The 26,512-nt window shown below is 41.7% G+C and overlaps 1 protein-coding gene across 1 annotated transcript; it reads right to left on the reverse strand.

Annotated features, from left to right (window-relative positions):
* Positions 1-237: 237 nt before the first annotated feature.
* Positions 238-26,053, reverse strand: LOC141012902 (uncharacterized). The gene is made up of 12 exons (XM_073486450.1): positions 25,226-26,053; positions 23,278-23,386; positions 22,126-22,387; positions 19,841-19,945; positions 14,760-14,884; positions 11,739-11,973; positions 9,720-9,844; positions 9,120-9,307; positions 8,525-8,633; positions 8,130-8,297; positions 7,884-8,025; positions 238-1,920 (listed from the first exon to the last, which is right to left on the reverse strand). Exons 1-12 carry the CDS (start codon positions 25,729-25,731, stop codon positions 1,790-1,792), a joined length of 2,205 nt encoding a protein of 734 aa, XP_073342551.1. The 5' UTR covers positions 25,732-26,053; the 3' UTR covers positions 238-1,789.
* Between the last annotated feature and the right edge of the window lie 459 nt (positions 26,054-26,512).

Below are 26,512 nucleotides of genomic sequence, written 5' to 3' on the forward strand. Positions count from 1 at the left end.
AGAGAAGGTAGTGGCTCCGAACCAGCACCTGAACCGCCTGGTCAAAAAGGGGTGTCAGACGTTTGCACAACCATCTCCTGACCTCATCGGGTTTTGATTGTATTCGACACAGTGACACCATTTAATGTGCCCGTGGAGAGGCTCTTCAGTCTGGGCAGGCTTCTCATGAGGGTAACCACTGCTTTAGTGACAAACACGCCACTTAAACTAGGCTATTATACTAAAAGCCGTGGTTTGGTGGGCGAGCGTTTGAGTGTGTTTTACCCGCAAAACATTTTTCTGCGGCATGCTACTTGTGCTGGTTTTCACAAACGTTTCTGTCAGCTTCGTGGTATTATGTTATTAAAAGCATAAGAGAAAGATGCCGTGTATGTCCTCCTTGTTAGGATAGGGCTGATATGTGGGCCTTTATAACATTTAACGTTAACTGGCAATTAAGTGACAATGCAATAATGTAAGAAGCAGTGTTACACATCTTCTACAGTGAGTAAACAAGTGAGCGAACATTCATTTATAAAAAGAAAAAGGAAAAAGAAAAAAGAAAAAAAAGAAACAAGTAATGTGTAATACATTACTTTTTTGAGTAATAACCCCAACACTGTTCATGGCCCAGTAGTTGTAGAACAGGGGTCTGCAGCTCTGCAGTGGCTCCCTGTAGCTTTGACATTTTACATGGAAATTAATAATATTTTTTTCTATCATCATCACTGTTTTACATTCTCTGACAGTAAAAATGTGCAGCCAACACACATAATTGTATCTGTTCTATCAAGTTGTGATCAATTGAATGATCCTGAGTTAATATCATTGTGTTTTATGCTCAGGGCCGAGGGTTGATCGCTGTATGTGGCTGAGGATAAGAAAAGGATTAACTCACACTGAAATGGACTAAAATAAAATTGAAACTGTCCTGCGTTTGTATTTATCTTTTCTATTTTTTACTGTTTCTAAATCCAGCCTGCTGCTATGTGTTTTATTTATTATCAAATGAGGCTACTTTTTATTTTGTACATTTTCACAAACACATTGAGGACTTAAGTAGGTCTGCATATATAGTTCTGTATTGCTACTCTATTTCTATTTATTGTAGGCTAGTTCTTTCATTTCATAAATGCACCAAAACATGGCATCATTGAATTGGAACCGCAAAGTTCAAGTACCTTATACTGTAAGCATCAGTAGCCCACTGCAGAGTTGCCACATCATGTGAAAATATAAATGAATGCTCATTTAGGCCTATTAATAATCTTGATAGGCTAATTTAGACTTTCTAGGCTGTGTTATTCTTCATTATAAGACACAAAAATGTTTTGCACCTCCAGGCAGATTTTTTTGGTAAGGGACGGGGGCAAAAATGGCTCTTTTGATAGTAAAGGTTGCTGACCCCTGTTGTAGACTATGGTCATACAGTTGAAGGAAGTCAGAAGTGTTTCATAATATGTAACGAGGAGCCAAGACACTGCTAATATACAGAGTAATAAACAACTAGCTAATGGGGGAAATGTATAGCCTACCAGAATATGTATTTTTAAAGAATTGTGGCCAAGATATGTACTGACATACTGTGTAAAAATAAACTTGTCAGTGCCCTCTGGTGGATCAAATATATAATGGAAACACTGTTTCTAAATGACCCACTGGCATTTGTTCTTACAGACAGGCAGATAATCATGTATGTGAGGACATGGCATGGCTGGTAATGCACTTGTACCACTCAGGCTCTAGTTGTTAGATTGTTAAACAGACTTACATCACAGACATTTGATCCTGTGTGTTCTTTCTTTTCTGGCTACACCTCCTCAGTGGAAGTACTGGGCATGTGGCGAGACTTGGAGGGAGAAGATTCTTCGAACACGTCGTCCTCCATGCCTTCTTCTATGGGCTTCATTTTGGAGGAAGTCCTGGTGCCAGGTGATTTTTCTAAAGATAAAAAAAAGGCACCTGAATCAATAATGCATTTTCAATACATACAACTCGGATTTTATTTTTGCTGATCGGCACTCAGGGATGAAAAGTGCAATCATCGTGGTTCAACAACCAACACAAGTGGTCACATGTCACACAGGACACAAACCTGTAGAGCAAACAATTCACACTAGAGGAGGTTATTGTCAAATGTGCGTCCCTAAACCTCACATACACACAAGATGAGTGGATGAACAGATAGTGTGAAAGCAGAAAAAGCCTTGTGAATGTGTTTCCATTAGCACCGACAGCTGCTGCATTACAACTGTAAGAGCTCTTCTGCAAAATCGAAATGGAGCTGCTCTTCTGGACTAAAAGCTTCTGAAGAGCAGCACTCCACTTCTGGTGCTTTTAGTCTGAATCCAGGCTACAATGCATGCAAATGTTTGGTTTTACAGAGTGTCTCCTTGTAATGCTTTCACTCACTGTTTAGGAGAATATGAATGAGTGATGTCACTTAGGTTCAACAAATACGGCTGTTGTAGGAAGAATTGGATATTATTAGATAAAAGCTGCCAAGAGCTGATCGTCGCTTCCAGTTAGCGTCCTGAAAAGGCTTCAACAACTGGAGATACTAAACCCCTGTGCTGAAATTCAAGATACCCCAATCCCTGATCAATCAACTCCTGTACAGTTTTCTTAACAGCATGTTCATTCTAATATATAATGTAACCCCTAATCCCATCATGAGTGCACAAAACAAAAGAATCACGTCTGTTAACTTATTATCATTAGAAAATGGCTGCATGGAACTCGGTACGTGTCGATTTCCTCCATCTTGGACACACCTCACCTGGTCCTGAGAGGAGTATGATCTGTAAATCAGCCTGTTGGAGGGCTTTATAACCCACTCCCACTTCAGGCAGACTGGTTTGGAATGACACTTAACATGGCGAACCCTCCACGCAAACGCACAAACGGAGTGAGAGTGGGTAGGGGAGGGCGTCGGGGCTGGACTGGAATAAAGCTGAAGGACTGAACAGTCTGAATCAGAGCAGCAGAAGCTGAGATATGCTGACCTGAATTCCCCGCAATCATGAAAACTGTGCACCCTACATTTCCCATAATGCAACTCAATACCGTCTTTTGTTAGATCCTCTCTGCCTGAATGTCCATGTCAGTCTCTTAAACTCTACTAATCCTGTTTGTAAATAGTGCTGCAGCGATACACTGGTTTCAAGGTATATATAGCTAAGAAAACTGACAATATCACACTGTGTGTATCTGCTTATACACCGTATTGAATTCTACTGTAGTAGTGTTATTAAAAATATTTCTCTGTCCTGAAGATTTGTGCGTGTGCTACCTTTACACCTTTGGGTATTCAGCAGTTGGATCACTATGACATCATCAGTATTTTTGCCAAATTTACAAGAAGGCCAAAATAATGAAGAATTATTTTTCTCCTCACTCAACAACTCACTAAATTGAGACATTTTTTAAGGGAGTCTGGGGACTTTCTCCACAGGGACAAAGAAGTAGCCCGTATTGGTTACTGTTTACTGTATTTGTGAAATGTGACATGTTCAGCGTCAATAAAATGTTTCTTTCATAAATTGAGTGTAAATGGTGAAATCAGTGTAAACAGTGTGTTCAAACAGCTGCAAAATGTTGGCAGGTAAGTCTTTAGCACTTTAGACACAGACGCAGACAGGCTGGTACAGCCATGCTGCCACAAACTGACACTTTTTACAAGGAAACAAACAACTTCATGTTTTCATTTAATGCCGAATTTACAAGAAGGCACCAACAGCCCTTCTCAGACAGAGATGCCACAATAACACCGCAGTGAAGGCTCAAGGCTCATTCACACTGAACCAAGCAGCACCAACATAAAGCTGCTCCAGTGTGTCATTTCATACAGAATACCACAGTTGTGGAACCACAAGAAACGTGGTGGTGCACATCATAATGTTGAGATCTGTGGGTGTTTGTTAGCATGTTTCCACCTGTTCATCTTGCTCTAAATGACATAATTCCATAATCACCATCAGTAAACAGAGGACCCTGTCTGGCTCTCACTCCTGGAGAGGGATGCTGTTTTCAGGGGGAAGTTCACTGAAGACTCGGTCAGGAGGACTGACCGTCACACTGACTTTTCCTCATTAAATTTGAGATTTTTTTCTGTTTAAGTTGCCAGAGACTGTAACTACAACAACACAATAGAGGAAGTTGACAAAAACATGAGAGTTTTTCGCTTGAAATCGTGTCACATAATCACTGTCTGCTGCCCGGCTCTCTCTGCTGGGGACAGACACTGTTCTCTTGGTGGAAGTGTGTTGAAGAGTTGGTAGGACAGACAGGATGACAGACACTTTTCAACATATACATTCGGCATTTTTTTCCTCCTGTTTAGTTGTCAGACCATGAACGCCATCAGAACGTAACAGCCCTGTCCCGCGCTGCCGGCTTATCCTCACACAAAGACGTTGTCTTGTCTCTGTGACTACCTCCACTGGCGGATCAGAGGATCAACTGTGCCCACATTCTGCCTCTGTAACCTTAATACAGATGGTAAGGCGGAGTAATGGCTCAATATTCCCGCCTTGAAAAGGCAGTGTGAATGGGGCTATAGATTTAGAATTTGTCGTAGCAATTTCACAAAGTTTCTAATGTTTCTCCTCACACAACAACTCCTAAAATCACACGATATGTTAAGGGAGCAACTGAAGTAGCTGAGGACTTGTTGTAAAAAAACCGAAGGCCTCCATATAGCTTGTCCAGCATAATCCACACCCTCGATGTGCATCCACTTCCACTTCAACGCCTTTAGCTTTTTAGCTACAGTGAAGATTTAGGCTTTAAATTCTGTAAATAACGTCTTTTCAAATCAATGTGGGATCTCAGGGGCTTCCAGAGAGTTGCACCTGCATGGAGCTATTTCATGCTTTTGTTTTCCAGTTGTTTTTCACGTTTTAAGACCAGTCCCCAGCTACTTCAGTTGCTTAGGAGAACGCTGCAACACTGTTTCGCTGTGAAGCTCCAGAAACTTCACCTGACTTTCCATCAGCATGGGGTGAGGAGATGATGACTGAATTTTAAGTTGTGGGTAAAGTGTTCCTTTAAAGGGCAACCTAACATCAAATGAAAGGTCTTGTTTCTGATGACCCAGTGGTTTATGTTCAGGTGTACAGCAGGAACCTGGGACATCACAGGGTTCACTGGGTGTGCATACAGGTGAGACACAGCACACCCCTGACCACACCCATCACTGATGCTACTGTGGTCAGAGGTGAAACACAGGAGAAGGACACACTGCTGTTCAGTCTGCTGTTAGTGTAAATCTTATAAATGCAATGAGGTGTTAAAAAAACCAAGCGGGTTAGGGGGAACCCTTTCAGAACAGGTTTTGAAGGTTACATGTTCTAGAGGAGGTTTGAGGAGGTGATTATTAGGTTACAGAGTGAATTGAAATATAAGTTTTGGTTGGGGTAAAGGTGGAGGTGGGAGGGTGAAATAAAAGAGGTGGTCTTACAGCCCAATTCAGGGAATGGCTCAATCTGAGGGAGCAGTCAGAGCTGGAGGAGGGACAGGAGGAAGACTGTCAGAAAAACACTGACACCAGTTTTGGAAAGGCATGCAGCCCGTCAGGAAACACACCTGTTTATTGTGCAGAGATGTGTGAAAGCTTTCTGAGGATGTGTGATTCCAGTTCATTCCTTATCAGCTCAAACAGCAGCTCACAGAAATGAGCAGATGTTCCAGTCTGAGTGTTGTTAAAGCAGTTAGGTTAACACAATAGCTTATTGTTTAGAAGGAGACACACTTAAAAATGTAACTGTGGTAAATTAGCTTCATTATACCATTGTTCAGATGTTGTGACGTGTCTCTTCCTAATTGCAGTACAGGTTACAGTCTGTGAGGAGCTTACCCTGAGCATATTAATAGGTTATAATTACTAGTGGCTTCGTTCATTTGCGTTGCCGAGACTGTCAGCAGATTATTTACAGCCAATCTTTATAAACACTATATTTTACTAACAAGTGCAACTACCCTGGCTCTAACCAGGCACCGGGCCAGCAGTGAAGCTTAGTAAACAGCAAAAGATTACAAAGCCTCTGTGAGCTGCAAACATGTGCCTCACCAGTCATGCAGGACTCAGAAAACATTTCTTTTTTAATCATTTCTAAGTACTTTCTGTTTTCAATTGTCGGTTGGTTGGTTGGTTGGTTGGTTGGTTGGTTGGAGGATGGCTCTCTGCCAAGCCTCAAGGAAGAGTGCAAGGCTTTCAAGCCGACTTTTATAGAGGCCAAACTGTGTAATTACATCGTCACATGACGCACTGCAGCCCAAAAAGACTTTTTCCCACAAACAGTGGATCCATTTTTTTGAGTGTAACAGCCTCTGATCCAGATAAAGGGATAGATCCAGGATTTTTTTCTCACTTTTATCGTTTCTCATTCACTCTTGGTCACTTGGTCTGTCTTTGTCCTCAGGTCAGCTCTGTGTCTCCTGTGTTCTTCTGAACTGTTCCCCGCTCTGTTTGTTCTCCTTGTGTTCCCTCTGTCTTCCTGCTGGTGTTTCCAGTTCTTCATCTGCTCAGTTTTTGTATTTTGGTACTACATTAGTTCTTGGGTTTGCCCCTGCCTGATTCTTTTTGTTCTTTGGATACAATTTAGTTTATTAAAGCTTGCTTTTGGTTTTGCAACCTGCCTGCCTCCACTGTGGCTGCATTTGCCAAACCTGAACATCTACATGTGAGTATGATTTGATGTGGATCCTACATCTGGTGAGCTTACATTATGGCTACACAGTTAAGGATGGTTTAAAATTTAGAGTGATACAGGGCTATCCAGTTTGATATTGGATTGGGCTTGATTGAATTGAAGGGGACTGCTGGACCTTGGCGGAGTTATGCACTCTACTACTCAAAATACTACTATGCTGAGATGGTAGTCAAAAGTCTAAATATCCACAGGAGGAAACATGATGCACAATGATCATTAGTGATCATGATGTTAGGTTTGTATTAACAAGGGAACCAGGAGATAAAAGATGAAAGGCTCTCTTAATAAGCTTGTTCCAAATAAATACCTCTTTTCCATCGACGCATGCTTTTATTACTGCTATCAGAAAAAAATGAGTGATGACATAATCTCTTCGGAGTTCAACACATACTAACTGTAATAGCTTTAAAAGTACACTTACTTTTATTTCTATGAAAAAATCTGATATCTTTGAGGTTTGGGTTCAAGAACAATGTCACATAAACTGAGCAAAACATAACGTAAACTTTCATACGTGAATGATTAAATCACAGAGTAATCAGTTTTAAGGTTTGTTTTTTACGCTGACATAAGTGAAAAATCACGGCAATAACTCTTTTTCAATATATGTTAATTGGTCCACTACAGTGGAATAAAAAGTGATTCAGGAACAATTCAAATAACAGAGAGGAAGAAACAATAGTTTTCAACTAAACAACATGTTAGAAATACTTCTATCTACATTTTTATATTTTTCTTATACATTGTTTTTCTGCGACTGAAAATATGTGTGTCCACTCCAGTGGACGTCATGCACCAAAGGCTATATTCTATATCCTAATTTTAAATCAACATACAAAATAAGTTATAAAATAATAAGGCCTAAATAAACAGAATATTCGGTAAAAAGAACTAACTGTACAAGAAAAATGTAATTAAAATCTCAATAAAAGTATTTATTACATCGTATTTAGTTACAACATGCTTTTACCTGTCTGGTTTTCAGAGAAAAAGAGAATTTGAAACTTATTCCCGAGCTACATGATGAATCTCCTCTTCCTTTTTGAATGAGAGGAAAATAATGACATGGAATTACCCACCAGGCTTTGGGGGTCCATGGTCCGTGGTTGGGTCATAGTACTCCTGCTTAGACTTTCAAAGATGTGTCCACTGTAGTTGACAGGTTGAAACATCTTGTTGAGTGAGACTTACGGAGCGATGAGCCGGCCGATCCTCCTCGCAGGATCTGGTTGAGGACATCGTCGGTGTCGCTGGTGCTGGCCATGCTGTTCCTCATCTGCATCATAGACAGCTGAGAGCACAGGCTGGGCTGACGGTCCATCTTCTTCACTGCCTGAGACACAGCCACCACTGACATCATCACCATCATCATCTCCACCATTAGCATAGCTGTTACACAGCATGATGTTGATGTGTTAGTGCTAGTGCTGGACCCACCTTGTCACTGAGCGTGGGGTCATTCAGAGAGTACAGTTTGTTGGTGATGTCTTTGCCAATGAGGTACCTGAACACCTCATTGAGGAAAGTATCTGACTCCAGGAAGAAGGTGAGCCTCTCTCGAGACCAACACAGGAACTTACAGTTCTCCTCTGCCATGATGGTCACCTGTCAATCAAACACAACAACAACTTTTGTTTTTCAACAAATAAGGATCATATGAAACCCATTAATCAGTGAGTCCAACTGACAGTGATGAGGCAGGTCAGACCTGATTAGTTCAATTCTTATTTAACTTTGATTAAAGCCTTTGAATCCTTGAGATTATGAAGCAATGATGGCACAAATGAGGTTTGTTCATTTCTTTTACTGCATTTTAACATTTGTCTTATTACCTGGAACTTCTCTCCTCGGTGCATCTCAGTGGACCTGAACTCTGGAGAGTCGATAAATGAATTTGTGTAGATGTTGTGGAGGAAGTGGCCTCGGTACGATACCTTCATCCTGTCACAGAGAAACTCCAAAGTCAAAACTTGGAATGATTCATCGTTTCAGTTATTTTAAGAGTTCAATCTTATGTTAAAAAACTGGCTTTGGTTTTGATTGGTGAAGCCAAAGGATTAATGTCTTTTCATATCAATTTAGGATGTCGGAGCTTCCAGAGGCTTGGACATTGCTATATGAACTGAATGTATTTTTATTTTTTTGTCTCCAGCTACTTCAGGTGTTTAGCAGAATGCTGCAACGCTGTTTTACTGTGAAGCTCCAGAAATGTTTTGTGGACTACGAGACTTCACCTGACTTTATATCAGCATGGAGGGAGGAGATGATGACTGGATTTACATTTTTGGTGAATTGTTCCTTTAAGTCTGTCATTGTCATGTCATCCATTTCAGTATTTATTGTTTCTCTACTACGATCAGTCACTGAAACATATCCATCACAGACCAGAACAACAGTTGCACCCAGAGTCAAACAGACAGCACATACTTTCCTTTGAGGAGAATGCTGAGGCGCTCGTCCACAGACGTCTTGTCCTCGGCAGCGTAGGCCTGGCCTTTCTTGAGCGTCTGGATGGTGCAGAACTGTCCTGTGAGCCTCTGGAACAGGGCCTCCTGCACGTGGAGAGGCTCGAACATTCGTTTGTAGACTGACCGCAGCTCCCTGTCGATCTTAATCTGAGAGAGCAGAAACACAGCCTCAACTCATCTTTCTAATGAAAGCTAACATAAAGAGCAAACCACATGAATGCTGCGGTCTGTGTGAGAACACATTCACAGAGTTGGTGGATTGGTAAAGTAGCAGTGGCTGAGGAGGACGGGTTTCCTGTCTCATTATGAGAAGTCCTGGTCTGATTCTGTCAGCTCACCGGTGGCCCTTACTCACACTGAATCCCCGGTGACAACCATGGATGGTTATCTGCATCTCATTACCATAAAGCAGCACATGCTGCTTCCTGACCGAGACATCACTGAGCCTGAGCATAAATGAACACTGTTTCCCTGACACCTGGGACCAGTATTTCAGTACAGCCTGAATGTAAAAGAGACTGCTGGGATGTGAATGAGGGCATGCTGATGAAGAACTCACCGGCCTGCGCTTGTACAGGAGGAAGAACAAGTGCATGAAGTTGACCACCAGGAATACCACGTTCCAAACCATCACATCCAGGTTACACCTGTACAGAGCCGCCCACGCAATGAAGAGACCACATCCTGACAGGGATACAGACACAAAGTAGATTTAGCAAATAATATGTCTAGACCATGAATGTACTCATTCAGACCTGGATACGACCGCTCTGCTTCATCTTACTTCCAGTTTAATCCAGTGGCCTAAAACATTTTCCACCATTGTTTTGTTAAACTGTTGACGAAACACCTCGAACTGCAAACGAGGTCAACGATGACTCTTTCTATTATGATTTTTTTTATTCACGGAGGTTTCATATTTGTACAACTTCCACTGATCAGAGAAAAGAGATTTAAAATATGTGACATCATCACAATGAACTGTATGAGCCAAACAGGAACTCATGGGCGGGGCCATGAGGCCTCAGTGGGCCATATGACCAGGAAGTAAACCAGTAGGCAAGAAAACTTTTTTAGCGTGTACACCAGACGAGCTATTCTTCTACATAAATCAGCTCTGCCGGTATTTTTGTAACCACAGCCGTGCTGGGTGTGTTGGCTGAAGGCAGTGACTAATAGAGCTGTGACGACACAATGTACAGAAGTCCTGACGGATCGTTTAAGGCACAATATCTGTTAAATGTTAAATGACCTTTAACGTTTGATTCAAAGTTTAATAGTCATGAGACAACATGATGTGAAGACACTAAAAATAAAAGGACAAAATCACAAGTTTCTGAGTGTTATCAGTGCAATGAATCCAGATTTGTCACTTAAATGTATCATGTTGTTGACTTAAGGCTGTGGAAGTTAAACAGACCGGCTCTAAACATTCAGCACTCAGCTTCAGCACAGGAAATGTTCATTATAATGACTGATTCAATTATTTTCATATTTTATTTATATTAAATTGTAGGATTTTATGACTCATCTAGACTTCAATAATAGCCCCATTCACACTGCCGTTTGCATGCGGGGTTCCTGCGCCAATTCTCCGCATCCGCCTCTGTGTGAAAGTCTCATATGCGGCGAGGGGTGAAATTTCCCTCCGCCTCTGATGCGCCTCCGGAGGTAGTATCAGAGGTAGTATCAGAGGTAGTATCAGAGGTAGTGTCAGAGGTAGTATCAGAGGTAGTGTCAGAGGTAGTATCAGAGGTAGTGTCAGAGGTAGTATCAGAGGTAGTGTCAGAGGTAGTATCAGAGGTAGTATCAGAGGTAGTATCTGAGGTAGTATCAGAGGTAGTATCAGAGGTAGTATCAGAGGTAGTGTCAGAGGTAGTATCAGAGGTAGTATCAGAGGTAGTGTCAGAGGTAGTATCAGAGGTAGTATCAGAGGTAGTGTCAGAGGTAGTATCAGAGGTAGTGTCAGAGGTAGTATCAGAGGTAGTATCAGAGGTAGTATCAGAGGTAGTATCAGAGGTAGTATCAGAGCGGAGAATTGGCGAACCACCGCTGCGACCATAATGTGGCGTCTCTGTGTGAAAAGGGCTAATGAAACACTGAGCTGTCTGTATTGAGCTCCCATGATGACCTGCTGCAGCTCTGTTGGTTTACTCTTCCTCTCTGCTGTTTCTGTTTCTCTGTAAAACCCTCTGAGACTAACTTCTGCCAGAGCAATATAAATAAATGAACTGTCACAATTACAACCACATTACCCATAAATCCTACTACTTCCTGTCTCCACTCTCTTTCCAAGCAGAAGATAAACATGTTGGAAGTGGATTTTCCATCCTCCACTCTCTCCTTCCGTTATCTGCTATTGTCAGAGCCTTTTAAGGCCTCAGCTCTGTTGAAGAGACCTCTCTTTGTGCACAACAGCTTTTAAAAGAATCCAAACAAGCTTGTGGTTATCACTGACAGCTGCAGGGCACAGAGTAAAGCTCTGCTGAGGCTGTGATAGAGTTAGCGTTCTCCAATATGCCTAACTACTGTACGATCACACAGGAATGCCAACAGGAAGGGGGCGCCGTGTACAGACCTGTCATCAGGAGGAGGCGCAGCAGGATCATGTGCAGGCCCAGGGTGGTGGGGACGACCAGGCCCAACAGCAGGGACAGGTTCCCCAGATGAAAGAGGAGGTGGTGGGCCTGCTCCCACTCCTGACATGAGGTGGCATTGGGCTCAGCAGAGACTCCCGGAGTGGCCGAGGGGAAGGGGGGCAGCGTGGTGAAGAGGAAGGAGGGCAGCTCCGGAGTAGAGGACATCCTTGAAGACTAGGACAAGGTTAGAGAGAATGTGATTGGAGGATGATGAATGGCTCTGGGCTTCTGGGTAACACGCTGCTCACAGTGTGTGTTGAATATAGCTTCTCATTTATTCATGTGTTTGTTAGCTCTATTAGACTAAATGATGTCCTGTTAGAAAATACATTTGAAAGGTTTATCAATTACGATCTGCCTTAAAAAGTAAATTCAATCTATAGTATGTTTCTGTCTCATGTGACTTATAGCTGCATTAAAGGTTTCATTCTTTTTGGAAAACAAGTGAAAATGATCTCCTTTCTTGACATTTTGTGACTTTATTTGGTTCAGTTCATACACTTAAAGCTGTGAGAGCTGGTCAAACGTAGCGAACTGGCCACTAACGTACGTCTCTGAGCTGAAACTACGAGGGCTGTCAGATTATCACTCTTGCTACAAAGTGGTATTACAAGACAGGACGGGCAACACAGTAGAGAGACGTCTTTGACGGAACATCAGTACTGTGGTTTCTTCACCCTGTTGATGATGTTCGTTCATTTTTGAATGTGTGAAAGTAAAAGTTCAGCCATATCTCACATTTTCCTAAGTTACCGCGGCAAACACGTTTGCAAACAGTTGCATATTTACACCTCCGGCAGCAACATTAGCATTCATTCATTCATTCATTCATTCATTCATTCAAAATTCACAATCCTTTGAGCTCTGTTTTGGTCTCCACTGAAGATATCTGGCTGGAGAGGCACAATTATTGGTCCATACTGTTCACCAGTTCTATGCTTATTTTTGCTGCATTCTTTCAAAGTCAGCAGTACAGTAAGAATGATCTTTTAAAGAATCATTAGTATTATTATAATTACAGGATGATTACCCACTAGCCTTGCTGTCACAAGACACAAAAAACCTAAATTGCCAAAATCTTTTGTGTTGTGTTGTGTTATGTTATATTTCTCAAGGTTTTGTGAACAAGTAAAACCAGATAACAGTGTAAATCTTTATTTGAATCAGCTGAATGGACTGAATTAGAGCTAATATTGGCTTTTATTTAGATGTAACTGCCAATAGCGGTCAAACTTTGCAGTCATTTTTGACTTTTTGACAGGTGGGAGACATGTTGTAGCGGCCATAGCTGTTTCTTGCTATATGTGAACTACACGGCTGCATGGCCCCTGAAGCCCCCAGGGGGCCCCGATGCTGAAATAAAGTTGGGATATCAGTGGGCTGCTGAACTGACTGAATGAACTGACAACAGGTGTGTCTGATAGCAGGAGGGAGAGCAGTTTGTTGCATTGGCTCAGCACTGAGGTGACCAGACGTCCTGTAAACTATGGGATAGTCCTGAATTACAGTTCCAAATCCTGTCCTGATTGGCCCCAACATTAGTGGAAATATAAAATAAGAATATAAAACAAGAGCTGTCTGTGTGCTGTGAGACTTGGTGACACAATCATTTTAAAAATTATTCAATCATCATCAAAATATTGTTCGCCAAACCAAACTCTGCACAGGGCCCCAAAACAGCTGGAAACAGCCCTGGTAGCAGCGAGACACTTCCAGTATCTGTGGCTTATATTTCATGAGACATTCAGGGGGCTGTAGACGATCGTGATTCAAAGTCTTAAACGTATGACATGAAGTAGTATCTGTCTGCTGTTTTCTGATGCAGGCAGTCTGTAGCCTTTAGCACAGAGATGTGTTACTGAAAACAGCTGCTTGAGAGCAGAGCTAGAAAATGATAAAAGAAATGAGCACAAAGAGGCTGAAAAGCTCTGTGGTGCTGACAGGAAGTGCAGAGTGGCTGAGACATAAAGGGTTTTTTTTAGCTTCAGTTGTCTGTGACATGTAAATGACTGTAGTCTCCCTGCCAAGTATGAAAAACCAACAAACACCAACTGGTGGCCAAATAATTATACATGTTTCCTTCTATGGAAATATTGACTTTTGTGACAAAATGAAACAATTTTGAAGGTTTGAACTCATTTTCCTCACGAGCAGTTTGAGTGCACCACAGGTTTTAACCCTGGACAACCACAACAATTCATTCTGTTAGTTGTCTTTAAAGGAGCACTGTGTAGTTTTAATATGTACAATATTAATGAGGTAATGATACAACTGTTTCCATCAGTGAATAAACGAGCTGTTCTCAGAGGAAAATAAGGTCCCAGAACACTGTTTGAAGCTAGAAAGGCGGCAGGGTCCGCCACATATAAACAAAGTAAACAGTATAAAGTGTGTTGTCCTTTAACGCAGTTTGTTTATTCAGTTTATTCAGTCATGGAAACAAAGAGAGTTTGATTATTTAGTTTGTTTAGGCAGAAAATATTTAGCCAATGAACATCTTTCTCTGCTCATTAACATATCTTTTCTGCCCCCAAACTACAGAGTGCTCCTTTAAACTTTTTAAATGCAACTGTAATCTTGATTACTTTCATTCTTTTCATTGGATGAACATTGGATCCAGTTTTTATGAAATACTGTATTGGCAGAAATCTCTCAACAGGCCTGCAGGAAAGCTCCAATATAAATATTTGGCTCTAAGTGTTCAACACAAACATGAAGTGGAGACATGGCATCATTACTGAACACCGTAACTCAGCTGAAAAGTGATTTCTTTTCCTTTCCAACAACCAAACAGTTTGTTCCCTCTCAGGCTGATGTGCTGCAGCACTGGGAGGGCTCACATATAAAAATAGATGAGGGGATTCACATGCAGCCCCCTCACAGGAATTTCTCACAGCTGCAACTTTCTAACTGCTCGTCAAAGTACCGAGATGAGAACGACTCGTTAGGAAGGTACTCACCGATTGAGCAGCAGCAGCAGCGGGAGGAGCAGGAGGAGCAGGAGGAGCAGGAGCCGGTGGGGCTGAGCAGGAGGAATGATTCCTGTGAAGGACTTGAGACACTGCTGCTGACTGCAGGCTGGACCCTCAGATGGGGGGCTGCACAATGTGCGTCGCACATTCCTCACAGCTGACAGGGAAAGACTAAAATGGGCAAGAAGGCGACAGGAGCGCTCCTGCAGTGACCGCCAGCTCCGACAGGGGGAGACAGAGCTGCACTGTCAGTGAGGCGGACAGTGAAGGAGAGACTGCTTCATTCAGTCCAAGTACTTCCTCATGTGTTCTCCTCCATTACATTTACTGACTTATCTGATTTTTATGTAAAATAAAGAGACATGCATGTTTTGAAAAATAACTCTTTAGGGATACATTTTTTACTCCTGCATTAAAGTGTTTGATCAGGTCGCCTGTAGCGAACCAGACTGCATTTTAAACTACAGAACTACGTGGTGTGTCAACATGTTTTTCATCAGCTGTGGAGGCTGTTAAATGTTCTAATAACCAACAGCAAAGTGAGTTTGACTGCAGGGCCATTTGTGTTTAACAGCCAGATTACTTTAATACATTAGCCATGAGCTAACATTAGCCAGCAAGGGCACACAAGGAGAGAGTGTGTGTTTAAATTTAGGTCAACTCTCACTATCCAGCACTGATCAGTGTGATTCTCTCCCTTCTGTCCCCTCTCTTCTCTGTAATGCCTCCATGACATAAAGTATGTTTCCCATCCAGCTGCAGTCAGCAGTCAACATTACAGCAACGTGACACCGATAATGGAGGTCACGTCCGCTGATCGCTGCTGCAGTCAGGCTGATACACAGACCTCTTGAGCTCTCCCGTCAGTAAACTGCTCCAGATCAGAGCAGAATTCAATGTGACTGTTTATTCCTCAGGTCTGGTTCAGCCCAAACACTTAGCCCGCTCTTAATTAAGCAACCAAGCAAGGAAGAGCGCTGACTTTTGTAGTGGCCAAACCGTGTAATTACAACATCACATGATGCACTGTGGCCCAAGGGACTCTTTTCTATAAGCTTACATGGTGAAAGAAGCGTCTGTAAAACAGTGGAAAATGACTTGGTTCACAGTCATAATTCGAGCCATTCGGTCTAATACATTTTGGAAAGTCTAGAAGAGCTGCACGATTAAATCATTATATCTCCGTTCAAGTTGTTCAGGTTGGTCAGTGGAAGTCTCTAGTGCACATGCTCTATGGACTGCACAACACAGAGGATCTGGGTGCTTTTACACCCGGGAGGTCAAGCTTTTTCGGCTTCATGCGCCCCTGAGCAGCTTTCATATGAATGAACGGCGCTCCACCTCCGACACTGTGTCCAGATTTTAATGTAACATCCTTGGCTCTTAGCAGAGGCTCCTTCCACAAACACTGCAGATGTCTCATGTTTTGTTCTGATAGGGAGTCCCTTAGTGGCAGAAATTACAAATTGTACATTTATTTGCTTAGAAATTATAAAACATGATGACAAGTTTAATTACCAAGGTAAATTGTAACTGTGTACTGGGTAATTACAAAGCTCATTCTTGCAGATTAAAGAGGTTTGGTCGTTAGCAGCTAATACAAAGGTGTTTGGACTCATACTGTGAATGTAGTTAACCCATAATTACCTGTCCACTGCCTGCAAAGTGTAGTGTGCATTGTTTCTTTGACTCCTGGACCTATTGGTAGTTTCAACATAAATGAGAGCATGGTGATAAGAACTTTAGCTGTAATTACTTTCCCATGGAGTCTGTAGCCTGCCTGGCAAACCACTTGGATGAACAATGTCAATTTTTTCCAAATACTACCTGAAGACGAGGTAGGTACCACAAAGTGTTCCTGTTGTTAACTCTGACTGCCTGTAAAGTGTAACGTGAATACTTGGGAACATCAGGCCTGGACTGGCCATCAGCAGAACTAGGAGAATTCCCGGTGACCTGGCTGAGCTGACTGGTCTGCCAGTGTGGTGCCAGAAATAAAAAGCTTAATGAAATGGCTATATCAAACAGAGAGCAACACACCACAGCTACAGAAGTGTAGAGAGCAGGGTGGAGAGTACAGCTGAGAAAAGCCAGGGGAGGAAGGAAAGTGCTGTTAAAAGCTTCACGAGCAGGGTGTGTGGATGGTGTTTCAAAAAGAGAAAAAAACGGAGTAGTGGAGCCGCCCTCAGGACTTTATACTGCTACTGCCTTTTCTGAGTTGACTCATTGTTTTAACAAAAATGTCATCATGCTATGTAGAAAAGCAGGAGGTGTGTTTTAGCACAGTATTAATCTTGTATACTCTTTTCTTTCTGTCTCCAGTTACTCAGTGGTACCAGAGCGTCATGGTGATCACCATAAGTCATGTCAGAGGAAACATCAGCTGTGAAACGATCATTCATAAAGTGCACAAACACAATACAGCCTATATAAACTATATAACTATGGAAATGCAGTTGACTCACCCCTGACAGTGAAGACATTTGGCTGTTTTTAACTAGATTTTAGATGTTTGAACCAAAAGTAAAAGACAGTAAACAGAAAAATATTTCAAGAGGTCTGCCTGGACTGATGTTAAAGTCCTCCCAGGAGTTATTATTCCAGTCCACCCCAGGGGAACATACAGGTTACTTCCATTTCATAGACAGTGACACAATAACCTTCACATTGAATATCATGTGAACAGTATCACCTTGAGATAGATTCATCGTTCCCGACGAGGACACACAGCAGGCTTGAATAAGATCACCTTAATTAAACCTGCTATTAACTAAAAACAGCAAAACAGATTCTAAGTGTGTGAATGAAAGACTTTTTTGTCACTGTCATAATTTAACATTCTAATGTTCACATGCCTGTTTTCAACCATCTGAATCACTTCCCTGCTTATATCGAAACATCTGTCTATTCACAAACAGGTGAAACAAAAAGGGTTAGCTACAGCGACTCTCTGTCCATCTCCAGCAGTTGCCACCTAATTTGCTTTTTGGGAAACAACTGCTGCAGTGGCTGCCACTCCTCTTTGCTTTTTGGAAGAAAAGACTGTGGAAATGACAAATACATTAGGTTTAAAGCACTTGGCTATGTCGTGGAAATCGGCTGCTGCATTTATTTTGTGCAACATGAATGTTGACATGCTGACGGTTAAAATATCAGAACACACAACTTCTTCTGCTAACAGTCTGTCTTTAGGATGCAATGAGGGATACAAATATAAAATACTAAGAATCCACCACAGAACTGTGCTAGCTGTATTTCTATAACCAAACATCTTTAAACTCTGCAATGACCCAGTGTTTTACAGTAATTCTTCTGCTACATCGTAATGCAGTAACGGCCTGTACACTGATGGTAATGCAGTCTTAAAACTTGTCTGATTGAATGAATCCACTCTGAGAAATTAACTGATGGTAATTTAAGATAGGAGTGCAAATAAATGTACTCAATTGTTGGTTATTTCATCATCTTATTTTTGTCATTTGCAAGCAGTTTGACTTATTTTAAACAAAACAACCTATAAGAAGGCTATTGGAAATAAAAAACATTTTTTATGACACTATTATTAAATGTTTAATGTTTATATGGAACATATTTTATTACTTTGTATTTATTGTATTCCTTTGCTGTAAGGATTTTATCGTGCAACTTATATTATTTTGACAAAGTAAACTTAACTCAAGGCCCACAAATATACTGAACCATCTGCATGACAATGGAACAAACTGAGCTTAAGGTTGGGTAATCTCTCTTCCTTACTTAAATATGTGTTGAAGGCTTGTTTGAGTTTCCAGTATCACCCTCCAGACACCCCACGTGATCCAAAATCAAGTTCTATAAATGAATCAGAGCTGTGAATTGATGGGGAATGGTTTTGATGGGGAACACTTCAGAGAAAGGGAAATGTTCTAATTAATGATTTACCAGGTACTGCAGGTGATTTCTTTTCACACCTTCAATTCCGTTATGGTGAAATTTGTGATACTTTTGAAATCAATGAGTTGCTTTGAGCTCTCATTTCTCACTGGAAATGGAAACTAAAAATGGATCAGTACAAGGTGTCAGGAATGGCTCTCCATAACACAGACAAATAACACAATATATCATTAAATGTTAAATAGCACAGGCCTCCTGCTTGCTTCCATCCAGTCTGTTCCTTTTGGGAAGATGAACTGAATACTTTGATACCTTGGAATATAAGTTTTCGTCGAACCACCTCAATTGGCATGTCGAAAAAAAAAGAGCCAGCTGAGGTGGTTTCAAGCATCTGATCCTCCCGGGCAGGAGACCCTGAGGCAGAACCAGAACTCGCTGGAGGGATTATCCATCTCATTTAGCCTGGGAACACTCCGGGATCCCCAAGGAGGAGCTGGAAAGTGTTGCTGTGGAAAGGGACGTCTGGAATACCCTGCTGAGCCTGCTGCCACAGCGACCCGACCCCGGATTAGGGGACAAACATGGCTTGATGGATATTTTTTACAAACATCAGTTCATTCCTATTCCACAATTTTTCAAATAAAGATATTCTACAAAATCACTGCAAATAAAAAACAACTTAACACATTTCACATTGGACATGTATTTTGCCTGTAGGTCTGCAAAATCAATGTTCAAAAAGTTTATTGTGTTAAACTACTGTGGTCAATTCACTGAATATTAAATGCAACCATCACAACATCTACACAGTAATATAAAGTATCATTTATTTCTACAGTACAATATAATTCATCTGTTTACATCCACATTTACATTTGCACACTATTACATTCACAAAGGCACCGATCTACTCTGTCAACATTACACATCAAACAGTTAAGACATCTGCAGCCACCTGTTCCTTTCACTTTATACATTCATAATGTATGTATACATACAAGTAAGTCCCTTTCAGTGAGAGCATGAGTGAATGGCTGTAAACAAAGTTGCTAAGCACAGCTGTTTGTCTTTAGGTTCAGTTTCACCTTACAGCACAATCTGAAGTCTATAAACACACAGAGTGTTCTCAGCTATAGTCAAACCTTTATGTAGACGTGTGCACACTGATCTTAATCAACAGTCCGGTCAGAAGACACTGAGATCAATGAGCTCCTCAGTCAAAGTGCTGCACTGTGTGAAGTTTAAATGGATGTTGAGTTGACTGAAAACACTGAAGATCTGCAGCTGGAGTGTCTTCTGTTCTGCTTCAGTATGTGATTAAAACCACAGAGTAAAAGGAACAAATCAGGCACTTTTAATACAAGTTTTCCTAATTGTTTTTTCTTCTGGTTAATTACCTAAAAGGTGCTCAGACAGAATGTTGGTGTCCAGGACTGGATAGCAAGTGATAATTCAAGAAATTCACAGTGGCTGAGGCTCAGGAGGTAGAGCGGTCATCCACAAATTGGAGGGACGGTAGTGCTATATAAATAAAGTTCATTTATCATTATAGTTGCTGGCTTAGTTCACTATAATGTGTACAACCCCAGACAGAAACCAGTGGTTAGACAGGATTTCACTACAGCTACAAAATATTCCCTTACGCACAGTCAAGAGTAGCTGGTCCATAATTCACTTGGACGATTTCGAGTTGGATACAACCATCATAATGAGTCACCAAATTATTCACCAAACTACCAGCTTAATGGAGTAGTTCAACCTTTTGGAAAATATGCGTCTTCATTTTAACATCTGGTCACAGTGTCTGTGCACCATGAATGTATGAGGAGAAGTGGCTTCCACTTGAACAGAGCATCCATATTAAAGACTCCCTCTGCCAGAGCTGTCTAACTTCCTGTTGGCTCGCCACACATGAATGACATAAAAACAATTTACTGACTGTGCACTTCAGCATGTTTAAAATGTTATCAGGTGGTTCCACCATTTCGCGTTGCCGCCATTACTGCCACTGCTGCAGCAATGACAGCAGCATGGGTGGTGGGATTAAAGACATTAGACAGTGGCCTCCACTTACTGATTAAGGTACCTAATATGGACGTCGATCTCAACATTATTCATATTTTACATATTAGACATTGGTTATGATGTATAGATAATAGACAAATAGAGAAAAAACTTGACCATCCACCTCAATTTAGCTGCTTAGTACTGTGTCATATACTACGGTACGAATACAAGACTATTCCATGAATCACCTGGCTATGACTAACAAAATACCAACTCCATAACAGGTCAAAATTACATTTATAATAATATTAATAAATCAATAATAAACGCAATATGGGTCCCAGGGAATCAATGTAAAGTGTAGGCTATGGCCTCAGACAGCGGCACTTCTCATGAACTTAAGGCTTGTGTATTTCACTTTCAGTTTTGTTCCAAACTTGAAATTTGCTACTGTCTGACTGCTGGAGAGATTCTTCATGATTTTCTAGACAGAGTTGTCAAAAGTAACATTACACAGAAAGTAAAAGTAACGAGACATCACTGCAGTAACGATGACTCATCTACTTTGAGTACTTAACTGGATTTGTGTAAACAAAGACCAACTTTGCTCAGAGGCCATATCTGTTACATGTCAACAAATCATTTCGGCACCAATTCCCCTGAAAATCACAAATTTCTGTTGTGTATGTATTAAACAAATGACAAAAATGCTAAGGTAGAAATAGACAACCTCTCCACCGCCAGTGTTTCCAAGCAAAATTACTGTTGGCTCTGCTGCCGCAAAGACAACTGGATCCCTTTCCATTTTCTTCAGTTTAGTACCTACCAACAACGACAGAGGACACGTGAGTTCATTTGTTCATTTAGTCTGTAATGGTTCCAGGCTGCCAGCCTGACTGCACCACCAGTCAGCCTTCATTTCCTGGGAGATTTTGTGCCCAGTGGCAAAAAAATAGAGTGTCGTGAAAACAAAGTTTAAAGTGAATTGATCTTAAAACCGATGTGTCATTCAGTGCCAGTCTGCCCAGATGTTAAAAGTTACCTAATTCTTTCTGCTATCTCAACTGCCTGTCAAAAAATGACCTTAGCAATGAACATCAGCATCGTTTGCAAGGCAACCATCAAGTAGCCAACACATATCTATCAGTCACCTGAGCGCTGAAGCAATCCCTCAAGAGTATCCTCTTGATCCGGCACACCACATTTGTTGTCAAGGCTGCCAGCTCCATCTACCTGATTTGCATATTGAGATCTGATGATTATGGGGGTAAATGTAACAGTTTGACACCCCCTCACCCTACATGGCACAAATAACACTCTGCTTTGCCCACCTATAGTAACAAACACCCATTCCTCCATGCAGTGAGTCACTCAAGTGTTTAAGTGGAGTGGTGTGTGTGTGCTGGTGTGCGTGCGTGTGTGTGAGTGTGTTGGTGTGTGTGTGTGTGTGTGGGTGTTCAGGCAGTCCTCTCACCCTGCACCGGCACTTGCAGGAAGGCATCTGTTTTTTCTAATTCAGTCCCTGGCATGTGACAGTAACTTGGTAAGCGGAGATCATAGCGGTGCCCGGACCCGTCAAAAGCCTTGTCGTTGAGGGAGTACAGCTTCTCTGCGATGTCATTGCGCACAACCAGGGCAAAGATCTTGGCTATGTAACGATGCTTAGCAAAAAGCAGATAGAGTTTCTTCCTCCTCCACGCCACATACCGGCAGGGGTTATCAGCACGCAGGGTCACCTGTGAAGAAAGAAAGAGAAGGAATAAATGATCACAGAGAGCTGGTGCTGACAGGACACAAGCTGACAGTCATACATGTTCGTTAAAGGGTCATTTCACTTCATTACAACTTGGATCTGATCTTGTAGTTCTGTCCACAGGCCGATTCAACCCCAGATCAAACTTAGGACGAACATTCCCTTTGAGTTGATATTCAAATCATTCATCAAACTGATGAAATACTATGTTCTAATACTAACATTCATGAGTCATCAGTCATCAGTGGGATTTGTTCCCAAAATTAATTGTACATAATAACCTCATTTGACAGTTTTGTTGGTAAACAACACACAATCACAAATATACAAACTTCATTTTTTTAAATAAATATTTAGTAATTCCACTGTAGTTTTTATTAAAGGTTACTTAAACATCAGTGTATGGCACTGATGTATTTCTTTTGTTTTTGTCAACAAGGGATCTTTTTCACAACAGGCCTTATAACTTGCCACAGCAGGTAGAGCACAGGTTAAGCATTGACAATAACAACAATATTAACAATGGCTCAATCCCATTCAGTGCCCCACCATTCACAGCACCGGGACCCTGGAAGTGCCTCACCTAATTCAGTCGTCAATAATGTCATTACACCTACACTTTTCACACCATTTTGTCACCATCACTGCTGTGAAAAAGGTCTATAAAAGGTCTATGGCGCTAAGAAATAAGATATATCAGGCTTTGGACACACACAGTAACTGCTGATAGGAGTGAGTGAGTCATAAACACGCTTGTTGGGCTCATGAAGATTTATGACCCTGAAACTAGGGTTGCAGGATAACAGCTTGACCTTGCTGACACAGGCTTGGGTAAATGTGTCTTTCTGTACATGCACATGAGCTCAAATGAACCTGGAATACACCCTCCTCTGAAGGTCTGAGAGAGTCCCACTCAGGTGAATCCAGAAACTGGAAGGGGTAGATGTAGTGCAGAAACTCTCCGTTAACAGTCACACGGATTCTGCAGGAGAACAGATGGAATAAATGATATTAACTAGTGTGGGATACATTATAACATATAGGCCTGACCTGAGAATCTCAAACTATCTTTCTTTTCACTTTCAGAGTTAGTGTTGCTCTAACTGTCCGCCTTAATGCACACACTGACTCTCTTTTCTGTTTCTCTCTGCTTTCTGTTGTCTCTCTACCAGCAATGTTATCTGCCTTTTTCAATCAGCAGAGTCTTTTATAAAGCTGACTGAAAAACTCACCTTGCATTTAGGATTTCTCACCTGCGATTCTGCTGTCAGAACAGCAGGTGAGCCGCGAGTGGAGGAAGCTTATTATGTAGCCTACCTAAACCAACGTGCACCGAATGACATCGCAACAAGCAGGTGCACTGATGAGTTAGTACAGAACAACAGCATAAGTAGGCCGACGTTAAACAGGAGAGGGCCACATCACAATCAGTGTGTTTACAGGAGGGAGGTAATACCAGAGAGCAGCTCGCTCTCTCTCTCTCTCTCTCTCTCTCGCTCTCTCTGCAGAGCAGGTGTGAATGTTTGGACTTATTTTTTACTAAAGAATGAGACACAAGATAAGTAAGAGACATGATCATAACGACACTATGTGCAATAAAAGAAAGAAGAAAAAAGACAAAAAACATGGAGAACAATGGAGAGACAGCAAGATGAGACAAAAAACATACAAGCAAAAACAAATTGGTATGTTGCACTGTATGTTGAGGCTGTTGAGAGGCAATGTGTGTGTGTGTGTGTGTGTGTGTGTGTGTGTGTGTGTGTGTGTGTGTGTGTGTGTGTATATTGTTAGTAGCAGAAAAGGTTTGGAAGTAACTGCTAATGACTGCTGAGAGGAGAGTGTAAAAATAATAAATTGAATAAGTGAAATATAATATATGGATACAGAAGAAAAAGTCAATAAAAAAATACAACAAAGAACCTCCATTCTTCCTCCTGCAAACAACCACCAGTAGTGATTCATATCCTGTCCTCCATTGCTGTTCATGAATGTCTGGACATTAATGTCATGACGTCAGTCTGAATGTCAACGCTGATAGACGTTCAAGACAAAGTGTCACCCACATTTCTCACTTGAGTTTAATATTTTCAACTCGCATGAATGCGCAAATAATGTAATGCTGCCCAAATTTCATGTGTTCGCATCATTCACACCTTCTTATTGACTTTGTATGTAATCTAGATGCACGAAAAATTTCACCTCGCGTTTCTTTAGTGCAACAAATAATACATGTGTGAATTAGGGTATTTTGGCCAATATAGGAGGCGAGCTAAAGCGCCTACAATCCAGTTTTAGTTTGGCTAAACTGCCATTTTATACAACAAAAGCTTTATTTCACTATAACCAGCTGTTAAATGTGTATAGTTTATAATTCAACTACTCTATTGGGACCCAGCTGGACTTTCAAATAATAATGATGCTGAACTGAGTGGAAACTTCATACTGTGTTCATTTTTGTCTTTTGATTCATATATTATTACCTAAAGATACATGATGTACAATATTAATGAGGCAATGATACAAACTGTTTCCATCAGTGAATAAACGAGCTGTTCTCAGAGGAAAATAAGGTCCCAGAACACTGTTTGAAGCTAGAAAGGTGGCAGGGTCCGCCACATATAAACAAAGTATAACAGTATAAACTGTATTGTCCTTTAAGGTCAGTTTGTTTATTCAGTCATGGAAACAAAGAGAGTTTGATTATTTAGTTTGTTTAGGCAGAAAATAATCAGCCAATGAACATCTTCCTCTGCTCATTAACATTTCTAACATAAATCTACAGACTGCTCCTTTAAACAAACTCAACTAGAGGTGAGGTCACCTGCCGGACAGCAGCACCGACAGCTTGTCAATGGGGGTTTTTCCCTCTATGGCGAAGCAGTGGTCCTTGTCGATGTCGTGGATCTCTGCGTCACAGCAGGCCACTATCTTCCCGAAGTGTGTGAGCGACACCCCCAGTCTCTTGAACAGGCAGCCGTACAGCTCCTGGAACTCCTTCTCGAAGGAGACGCTCCTCAGCCTGTAGGCCACATGCAGGGCTTGTCCCGAACACACGCCGAACAGCGCGAAGCTCCACAGGAACGCGTCCGTCGTGCACAGGTCCGACCATGCCCACAGCGTGGAGCAGAAGAAGCCCAGCGTCAGGAAGGTGAACAGGTAGAGCAGACCGTAAAACCCGCTGCCGCCCATGAAGCCGAGGAAGAGGAAGATGTGAGCCAGGTGGAAGACGGAGCCCTCCGAGCCGTCCCTCCACTCCTCACACAGCGGGTACGGCGCCGCCTGAGGCTCCACCGTGAAGTTCATGGCTTCGAAGTCCGGAGGCTCCATGTCGACCCAAGTGGATGAAACTGGCAGCGGATATCACACGGAGTCCTCCCGGTCCGTCAGAGCCGGCGGAGTGCTCAGAGACGCACTGGAAGTCCACACAAAGTGTGAAACACCGGCGACATGTCCAGACTAACAGCTGACTGTGGACAGGACCGAGCTCTGAGCCAGGACCGGAAACAGCGGGGATACAAAAATAAAACCCCACGCGGAGCTGATCCTGGTTCATGTTCAGGTGGAGGAGGAGGAACAGCATCAGACACACAGCATGGAGAAATGTTCATGTGACGAAGTGAATGCATCGAATAAATAATACAGTACAACATGTGACTGAACACATTTGGCAGTGTGACAGAGGAGCTGCTGATGATGCATGTCTCTGTTTGTTTGTGCCTTCATATCATTTACATCTGATCACTTTTCACCACTGAGTACTCTTTTTTTTATTATTATTATTTAACTTAAAGTAAAACTCCAAATTAGCATTAGATTAAAGGGTAACTCCACCAGTTTCACACATTAAGGTGTAGTACTACTGCACATGTGGAAATAAAGGTAGTATAAAGCCTTTTTGAGGAAGCTGCATGTGATCTGATAAATTGTGTTTATGTCACTCACTGTTGCACTGTGGGTGATGTAGGCACCAGGTTGTGAAAACAGTTTGCTGGTCTAACGTTGCAGTCCATTAACACTGTTTAAAAACTAATGATCCAACTGGATACAGCGGGACCAGAGATATCACCTTTTTATTCCACATTCCTCTTCCTTTTCAAACCTGGCGCCT

The sequence above is a fragment of the Pagrus major genome, chromosome 18, assembly GCF_040436345.1.
Source record: "Pagrus major chromosome 18, Pma_NU_1.0".
NCBI classification, from domain to species: Eukaryota; Metazoa; Chordata; class Actinopteri; order Spariformes; family Sparidae; genus Pagrus; species Pagrus major.

Coding starts and splice junctions, on each gene's coding strand:
- LOC141012902 (XM_073486450.1), bottom strand. CDS start 25,731: ATGGAGCCTCCGGACTTCGAAGCCATGAACTTCACGGTGGAGCCTCAG. Junction 9,845..11,738: donor GCGCCTCCTCCTGATGACAG/GTCTGTACACGG, acceptor TATCCCTGTCAG/GATGTGGTCTCTTCATTGCG. Junction 8,298..8,524: donor ACCGAGGAGAGAAGTTCCAG/GTAATAAGACAA, acceptor TTTGATTGACAG/GTGACCATCATGGCAGAGGA.